Consider the following 9,681-nt stretch of genomic DNA (forward strand, 5'->3'; position numbering starts at 1 on the left):
GGACGGGAGGGGACAGACAAGCAGGAGCGCACTGTTACGGGTGAGCATGGTTTTGACAGGTGTCCCTTCTCCCCACACCGGACGCCCGGGAAGATGGACTAGGGGTTGGAGAGTGGATTCCTCAGCTTCTGCAACTAGAGCCCGAGGCCCCGGGATGCAACGAGTGTGTCGAGCGAGGGAGGGGACCCAGGAGGTGAGTCTCCTGTCTCCGCCCCACCCTGGCTACCAGGGGTGGGTGAAACCTTCATCCTGTTAGGTTGGAGCTAGACAGGAGTTTTTGGGGGCTCCCCTGACTCGCTGGCTTTAGGGCTCAAAGGGCGGCATAGTGGTTTCTGCTTCATGACGTCATGGAGGAAAGGGCTTCAGGACCCGCGAAGCCACGGGGCACAGTGTGAGGGGCTGGTGGTCAGTGCCGGCCGGGGAGCTGTGGCTGGTGCTTGGGAGGCTGGGTCTCCCACCTGTGCCCCCTTTGGCCCCTTCAAGGTGTCCCTTGCTCTCTGCCAGGGGCCTGTAACCACATTTGTACAGCTTAGCGGCAGCAGCACCACATAGCCTGCTGGCCACACGGTGACAATCGTGGTTGTAACCGTGTCCAGAAGGCACCCAGGGTGACACAGGGCTCTGGGAGGGCAGAAGGAGCAGGGCAGGAATCCCCCCGTGACAGGTGGCCTGATGGCACAGGGGAGAGTGCCAGCTCACTGCTCTGCATTCACCAGGAGCCATTCCCTTCTGTGGCCTGTTTCTCCCTTCCTTAAAATGACGGTATAGACTATTAATTGCAGGAGTAACTCCCACTGATTGAAAGTGTGTTATTTACGGGCGTTGGCTGGATGCGTTGGTGCATATGATCTCAAGGAATTCCCAGGCATGGCTAGGAGGTGGGTATTGTTAGACTCATTTTTTTTTTTTTGAGGTTTATAACAGTATATAAATTTCAGATGTGTAGACTGCATCATGTTCACCCCTCATAGTCTGATAACCGTATTAGACACATCTTATAGATGAGGAACCTGAGCTGGGCGAGGCACAAAGAGGGTTAGTCACTTCCCTGGGGTCACACAGCGATCAAGGGCAGAGCTAGGATTTCACTGTGGTCCGTCTGACACCAAAGCCTATGCTCTTCATTAAGCCGCGCTGCCTCTGATGGTGATGAGCACCCCACAGCCTGCCCACACTGTAGGGTGCCCTCCCCCCAACTGGCCCTGTCCCCTCACACCAGATCTCAGCAACTGCAGAGTCCCTAAACTCCCTCAGGGATTTGGGTCAGGACCCTGCCTGCCACTGCCGCCTGGGGTCATCCTTGCCAGCATCACCTGTGGTGGGCCAGGACCTGCAGAACCCACAGTGTGTGTTGAGGGGGAGCTCAGGGTAACCCCACCTTGGGGGTCTGTGCCTGGGCAGGTTAGGAAGTGGGGCAGCGTGAGTCCCTGCCACCTGCCTCTCACCCCCTCTCAGGCTGGAAGCGCCGGTTGATCTGAGCCCTTCTCTGCAGCACGCAGAAAATGCCAGGCGCACCAGGTCCTCATCAAAGGCCTTCTGCCCACCATCGGTGCTCCGTAATTGCTTGCTCTGCATGTGGGCCTGGTCACACCCATCCTCAGCGTGGGGGCAGGAGGATCCCTGGGGGTCGGGACAGGGCCCACGCACCTGTCCGGCCTGGTTTCTAGGGAGCATCCCCATGCTGGGCTGTGCGTGCGTGAGAAGCAGTGTGCGTAAGGGATGGGGGCTGGGGGCTGAGTCCTGGCCACATGGATCCCTGTCGCAGCCAAGGAGAGAAGAATCTCAGCCCCGGGGACACTGGCTTCCATTCTTTAATCTTTTTGATCAGCAGAGCCAGCCCGGGGCAGACTGTCATCTCATCTCAGGGGCTCTCAACTCCAGAAAGTTCCTACGGTCTATGAGCCAAGGGCTTGGAACAGACCCTCCCCATGGGAGCCCGGACTGACTGGTGTCCTGGATGGCAGTTCCAACGGCACATGCACACAAGCCCACACGCACACATGTTCTCTCTTGCATACAGGTGAGTAAAGAGGCAGACCGACCCAGACATACACATCTGCACACACACGTGTGCACGCACATGGATACATGCATGTGTACACACTTGCACACACACACACGCGTTTTCTCCCACTACAAGGGAACAAAGAGGCAGACCCATCCAGACACACATTTGCACACACAGGTGCACGAACCCACACCCAGGCACACACCCGTGCATACACACTTATGCACACACACGTGTGCAGTCTCTCTGGAGGCTGACCTACGGTCCCTGCTGTGCCACCAGACTCCGGGCACCGGCTGAATGGAGCTCCTGGAGTCCTCCAGCGGCTGGCAGCAGCCCTGATCCATCATCTTAATCCAGGGCTTCTCCGCTCTTTGGAGTAAGCTGAGCTGCCTTTAGTGCTGATTTATGGGGACAATCCATCTCCACTTCTGATTATACTTGTTTTCCATAATTATTATAAACACTCTTTGCCTCACTTGTGGTTTTTTTTAGGCTTCTCTCCCTCACTTCTCTCCAAGTAGCAAGCTTCTCTTGTGTTAAATCAGAGGCAAATCCTTGTTGGCTGTGGTGAGAGAGGGCTCCCCCCCTTTTTTTTTTTTTCAAATTTCAGGGCTCATTAAGGCCTTCCACACTCCCTTGCCCCACTGCATGAACTTGGACCTCTCCCCCTTAAAAACCCAGAATGAAGCAGCCCATAATGAGGCCTGTTTCTAGCACACAGCCACTGTTTTAGGACAGGGGTAGGGCTGGGAAGGGGACCCTGAGTCTTAGGGGAGGGTGTTGATTGCTGCTCTCGGCCCTGTGACACCCTTGCATCCTTCTGAAGCTGCCCTCCCTTCTTCCAAGAGAGGAAGCCCTTCTGGGGTTGGTGGCATTGGGGAGAAGGCTGTTACCCACAAAGGCTTGGTGAGGGCCCTCCACTTTGTCCTCTGCCTTCCTGGGCCTTTTGGGAGCCCCGGCTTGTCATCTCCCCTCTTTTACCATGAGGCGTCTCCCAACACCCCCTGAAGATCGTGGGGACCCCCACGCTGTTATTGCTCCAGGGCTGAGTGAGCTGGAGGACGGAGAAGTTAAGATCCTGGGGTCTTGGGAAGTCTGCCAAGAAGAGTCCCATAGCTGGAGGGGTCTGGGCTGGCTATTACGAAGACCCCCCACGTGTGAGGCCAAACCTCGAAGCAGGTGACAGGGCCTCCTTTTAAAAAACGAAGCAGTTGGTCCCATTTAAAGAGAGTGGAACTCAGAGCCAGCAGATGTGTGTGTGACCTCAGCCTTGGGAGCTCCCAGCACCTCTGTGGGCCTTGGTTCCATCAACTGTAAATGAGGACATGGGCCTGGATCAGCGGCATGGGTCACCATGAGCACCCAAAGAGCATGGAAGGCCTTGGCTGGGACTGGCTCTGCCCGGAGCGCGGCTGGTGCGTGAGGACCCCGCAGCCCCTCTCCTGCTTCCCCCCACCCCACCCCGAGGCCCCCGTGGTACTCACAGGCCACCTGGACCTCAGTTTGCCGCTGCAGCAGAGCGCCCATCCGGTTACGCACGATGCAGCGGTAGAAGCCGGCGTGGGTGCGGTCCAGGCTGGTGATCATGTACCTGGGGACAGACGAGACAGCCGGTGAGCAAGTCAGGCAGCTGCAGGGATGCACAGGTCAGACGGAGGTGGGAGGGCAGAGGTCGCTCGCCACATCACCTTCTTCTGGAATGAAGAGCCAGGGAGCTCTTGACTCTCTGGCAATGTCATAGGGTCACAGAAAGGTCCTTATCAACAGAAGGGTCCCTCCCAAAGCAACAAGGCTTTTGCTCAGGCGCCCAGGAAGTAGCCTGCATTTTCCCAGGATGGGAGGTGCTGTGCCTGAGCCCTTGACCTGGCCACGACCAGGTCTCCCAGGACTGTCAGGTCTGATGGAAGCTGCCATCCTCCCCTGCCTGCGACTTGCATGACTGAGAAAGATGGGGCGTCTTATTTTGGCCAGGCCCAGGACTGTGCTATAAATATTAATTGAAACAGATGGAGGTGAGAGAGGTGGGGAAATTTACATGCTCCCCCTATTGCTTTGCATCGGTCCATCCCTAAAGTCACAGACATTCCACTGGAGCTTTGTGGAGGGGAAAAGCCAGAGCCTTCTGAGCAGGACAGGCTGGCTGTCTATATGTGGGGGCTATGGGGCCAGGATGCAGGAACCCTTGGGAGCCTGTTCCGGGAGCACGTGACTGGCCCAGAGAGCAGCAGAGTCTAGTGTTGGGGGAAACGCAGCTGGAGAGCAGGTGTGTGGTGTGCTCACCTGGCTGAGAGGCAGGGGGGAGGCCAGGCCAGGTCAGCGAGAGGAGCTTCTGGCATCAGGACATGGGTGGGTGGTGCTCTCTGGTACGGAGGGGACTAGTTCCCCTGGTACCCCTCTGTGATCAGCTTTCCTCTCCCTGGGCAACAAACCACCCAGCAGGGACCTCAAAGGATCAAAGGGCTTGTGCCTAGGATATCTGCCCTGTCTTCGAGTGTCCAAGGGTTTGCCCAGCTGACTTGGTGAACAAGCTCATGGCCACCTGTCCCCAGGCTATGCCAACCCTTGGACAGAGCAATCTGATTCCCAAGAGGTGCCGAGTATTCTTTTGCATGAGTTCTGGCCAGGGCCTAGCATCATCATCATGATCATCATCATCGTCATTATCATTGACATCATCACCATCATCATCACCTCACAATGAGGAAACCACAACTACTGCTTTCTGAGCACCACCTGTGCCTCAGACACAGTACTGAGTGCTTCTCATACACCTCTTCATTTCACACAGCAGTTCCCAGACTATTGGCTATCGTGGACCAGGAACACTTAAAAAAAATGGCGCCACATGAGACCGTCAAGTTTGCCAAGTAAGATCATCAAGACCAACCAGCCAAAATGAAAACAGACGAACAGTCAAGCAACAAAACACTAAAAAAAGATAATATGAAAAAGTGCCAGGCAGGGAGAGAAAAATAAATAGAAATGGTCAGTATTTTACTTAAAATAGACATTTTTGAGATCACAAAAAAGAAAAGTCACTTCAGCATAAAAGCAATTTTAACAAATATTAAACAAATTTTATGCGAAGCCCACGGCCCTAGCTTCACTTTTCTTATTTTCTGTGGACAGGTGCGAATGGTCGTGGGTCTGCATTTGACAGTCTTTCTCTTAATCTCCATGCTAATCCTAGGGAGGGGGTACTTTTATTAGCACCTCCATTTTAGAGGCGAGGAAATTGAGGTTCGGAAACATCTTGACATTGACCTGTGGTCTCATGGGTAGTAAAGGGTCCCACAGAGTCTTTCTGCCCCTAGGTCCAGCTGCTATCATCCGACACTGACAGAGTGTCCCGAAGGGCTCCATCTTCCCTCCTGGGACTGCCCGAGCCCCGGACACACAGATGGGTTGTGCTGAGCTTGCTCTGGCTCTGGCTGTGTGGCGTTCTCCAGAACCTTCTGGCTGTCCAAGCCTCTTATCTCTGCTACCGGCTGCGGCCCTTATCTGTCCGTCGCCACTGTGCACAGCGTGATGATGGGGAGATAGCTGGCGCCAGAGCCCTGGCAAATTTCCCGCTCCTCTCCCACCCCGTCCTCAAGCCCATCACAGGCTCTGTCCTGCCTCTGCCCTGTCTCTCCCGCGGGGAGGGGAGACAGCTTTGGGGACACTGTTTAGGTCTCGAAAACGATGGCGTGATCTGAGAGGGAAGATGGAAGCAGAGATTGCCTGGAAAAGCTCTTATCTTTGGAAACAGAATCAGATATTATTAAAAAGGGACCAGGGAGAGGAAAATGAACAGAAATGGCCAAGAAACTCCCCAAAAGATGCTCAACCTCTGTCACAATGAAACAAAGTCCAATCAAAACAAGACAATATTCGCATATCAGATTGCCTAAGATTTTCATGATGATCACATCCAGTGTTGGCAAGATTGGGAGTTGGGGGTATCCTCGGGTTGGTGGGTGGAAGTGTAAATTGGTCCAGGCTTTGGAGCAAACTCTATCAAAATAAGAATATGCAAGCATTTTGACCCAGGGGTTGCATGTCTTGGAACTGGCCTTTTAAATATACTTGCAAAAATGTGGCAAAAAATTGATACGAGGATGTTCACTGTGGCATTGCTTGTAAAAACAGGGATAAACCAACAAAACTGGAATGGTAGGGACAAGAGTGATAATGTATCCTTATACTCTTGATAAGTTGTTATTTATTGATACAGGCTACCAAATTCTCAATTTAATGTTTAGGATCATGCAAATTGACCCAATAAAAATAATTTGAGTTTGTGGACGAAAAAAAAAAAAGTCAAAGAATAGTGTAAATGGTATGGTGCCATGAGGGTAAATTGAAATAGTATCTATATTTGTGTATATTCGCACACACATAATCACACTTAGACTCTGGCATGTACATAAGATTTTTTCGAGATGGATGCCCCAGAATGTGTTATGTCCCTTTTGGGAGAGGTGTCGGGAATGAGGAGGGAGGGGAATTTCTACTTTTCAATTTTATGTCTACGCCACCAGAATTTTCTTTATCGTATGCATATATTGCTTTTATTTTAAAAATAAAATTAAAAAATGCACTTTGAGCATATAATTTAAGTATACATTATAAAGAAGACACCAGGGACTCGTTGGATGTGGGTGTTTGCTGATGTCAGTGATGCGTGGTAAAATTTAAACTTTAATAAAGGTAGATTTCTGCAGAAGGCTCTATGTCCATTTGTTTCAGCCAGAGGCCCAGGCCCCACCTGGAGCCCTGAGGAGGGCCAGCGGGCTGCAGGCCTGCCCCTCCCCGGAGGCCGGGAGAGGGGAGCCATCTCTGGGCCTTTGCTGGTCCTGTGATTGAGGGCAGGCACCCTTTGGCCTACAGAGTGGGGCGCAGCCCTGTCTCGCTCCTCCGCCTCCCTCTCCCGGGGCTGCTTCTGGTGCTTCGGGCCTGGGAGACCTATTTCTGGTTTGTAGGCAACATTATTTAAAGTAGCAGTTCCGCCCACTGCCTTTCCTCCCAGGAAAACCCTCTTCCCTCCACCCAAATTGCAGCTCTGGTCTCCCTGCCTCAGGGGGGTAGGGGGTGGGGGGAGGCAGTTGGCCAGCATCTCAGCCGCCAATCCAGCATCCCTGGTAGTGGCAGCAATGGTGCTCAGTGTCCCCCATGGTGTTCCGCGTCCCCCACAGTGCTCAGTGTCTCCTGCGGTGCTCAGTGTCCCCTGCGGTGCTCCCTCCTGGGCCCTCAGGACACACTCATCTACAGCTCTATCTACCCCACCCCCCTGTGGCTGCCCCCCGGCAGGGAACTGGACGAGGCCAGCCCTGTCCAGGGGCAGTGGACGGAGGAAATGGCCTGTGCAGCAGGGCCTGCCCCTGACCCACCGAGGAGGGAGCTCGGCTTTGGAGAAAGCACCGGGGTTTCTGACTCGGGGAAATTTAGGCTTGATTTTTGCTTCTGCTCTTAGGCATGTGGCCTGGGCAAGTTACGGAAACTTGCAAGCCTCGGTTTTCCCACCTGCAAAATGGGGACAATGATGGCTGTCTTTGATGTGAGCATTGCAAGAGGCCCTGGACCTAAGTGCCTGGCACACGGCAGGTGCTGCATAAACGCTTGTCAAACGAGGGAGCAAATGTCTGAGTCATGGGTGGGGAGTGGAAGGTATTGGGGTGAGGTGGGGAGGTTCAGACAGGAGGACAAGGAAGGGGTGGCAGGACCCCCCCCCACACCTGCATGGGGAGCCATTAAGGGCTCCATGCCCAGCATCAGGGGAGCACATATTTGCTTGGCAAATTTTTCAATTTCCCCATGGATGTGAACCCCAACTGTCCCCAGCCACCAGCGAAGGACCTGCCACACCTCCTTGGTTACCTAAGTCTGGCCCCCAGGGCTCTCTCCTGTCCGCCCGCTCCCTTTGACCATCTAACTGAGAGAAAGCAAAGCTTCCCCCATCCAAGGGATGCCTCACCACTCTGCAGCTGTCAGGAAGCCTGGGGAAGCTCTACGTGCTGTTGCGGAAAGCTCTCCACAGTATCTGTCACACGCACAAAGCAAGGGGCAGGACGGCGAGTACAGGAGGCCGTGTCTCCTCAAAGGGGGAGGGATTATGAATTGGTGTCGGCTTGCATTTGCGTTAAAGAATTCTGAAAAGATACTCAAGAAACCGTTGACAGTGGTTTCCTCCATGTGTGTGCTGGGAACTGGGAACGACGGGGCAGCTGGGGGACAGGGATGGGAGAGATGTTCACTCTCTGTCTTGCCTTTTATTCTTGGAATTTTGAATCCCGTGAATACATTTCCTATAATAAATCAATAAATACCTTAGAGGAGGGCCAAGAGGTGGATGAATCCAGGCGTTCACCAGCCCCTGGAGCCACGCCCCTGCCACTGTTCCTTATTAGAAGGAGAATGAGGTTGCAGGTCAACCAGGAAGAGGGGCCACCTACCCACCATCACTGGTTCTCATCCTCAGAGGAGCCAGGCTCAGACCCTCCACCTTGAAGACTCACAGAGGTGACTGGGAGGTTGGGAGGTCAGGCTGGTGAAGAGAGGTTCACTGGGGTCAAGAGGCTGAGAGGGGTGGCCTTTGGAAGGGGACCTGTCATTCCTTTGCTGTCCCCAGTGTCCCTGAGGAGGCAGGACAAGAGGACACAGTCTCTGCCGGCAGCTGAGAAACTGAGGGGAGGCCCCTCTACCAATAAGAAGGCTTAGGTAACCAAGGAGGTGTGGCAGGTCCTTCGCTGGTGGCTGGGGACAGTTGGGGTTCACATCCATGGGGAAGTTGAAAAATTTGCCAAGCAAATATGTGCTCCCCTGATGCTGGGCATGGAGCCCTTAATGGCTCCCCGTGCAGGTGTGGGGGGGGTCCTGCCACCCCTTCCTTGTCCTCCTGTCTGAACCTCCCCACCTCACCCCAATACCTTCCACTCCCCACCCATGACTCAGAAAGAAAGGGCAGAAAGAAAGGGAGATGCGCCAGGAATCCACACTGTTCTCTCTGCTCCATCGCACTGTCCTGATTTAACCCGGCAGGACCCCGCCGTCTCAGTCCACTCTTCCGAGATGAAGAGATGGGCTCGGGGTGGAGGGCACACGACGACAACTCAGGGAAGAGCCAGGACAGATAATTGGATTTTTAGAGACACGAGATGGGCAGGGGAGAAAAGAGCTGCCTAACCAATGTGGCATCTTCTCCAGCACATGCGGAAACACACAATGCCCTTTGTGGTTTGAGTCCTTGAGTGTCACAGTTGATATTTAAAATGATTCTTACTCGCATTAAATAAGATATTTCAATTCCACGAAGCTGTCAGGAGCTGATGCGGACACCAGAAATAATAGGCACACTCTCCTTGTATTGTCCTCGTTAATAAATCAGATGCCAGAGAGGCACGCAACGATGCTCACACAGAGGAAGGGGGGGGTGTATGCACTCACACACGTATATGCACACACATACACCAGTGCACACACACCCGTGTGCACACACGTGCTCACATGCAGTGTGCACACTCACGTGCTCCCACCCACGTGCACTCTTACACACACCCACATGCCTGCACATTCACACATACATGTACAAAGTTGTGTACATGCAGGCACACTCATGCAACGCACCTACAAACACACATACATGTGTGTGCACACTCACCACATGAATGCACTCAGGCACACACTCATAC

At 53.6% G+C, this 9,681-nt stretch overlaps 1 protein-coding gene across 2 annotated transcripts in view; it reads right to left on the bottom strand.

The window, feature by feature from the left end:
* The window catches only part of SDK2 (sidekick cell adhesion molecule 2), a 273,296-nt gene that overhangs the window by 115,114 nt on the left and 148,501 nt on the right, over positions 1-9,681 (bottom strand). For both annotated transcript variants that reach the window (XM_046677439.1, XM_046677438.1), the window contains exon 3: positions 3,496-3,602. In XM_046677439.1, coding sequence (XP_046533395.1) covers positions 3,496-3,602 — 107 coding nt within the window. The remainder of the gene's footprint in view (positions 1-3,495; positions 3,603-9,681) is intronic.

This window comes from Equus quagga, chromosome 11 (assembly GCF_021613505.1).
Source record: "Equus quagga isolate Etosha38 chromosome 11, UCLA_HA_Equagga_1.0, whole genome shotgun sequence".
Lineage (NCBI taxonomy): Eukaryota > Metazoa > Chordata > Mammalia > Perissodactyla > Equidae > Equus > Equus quagga.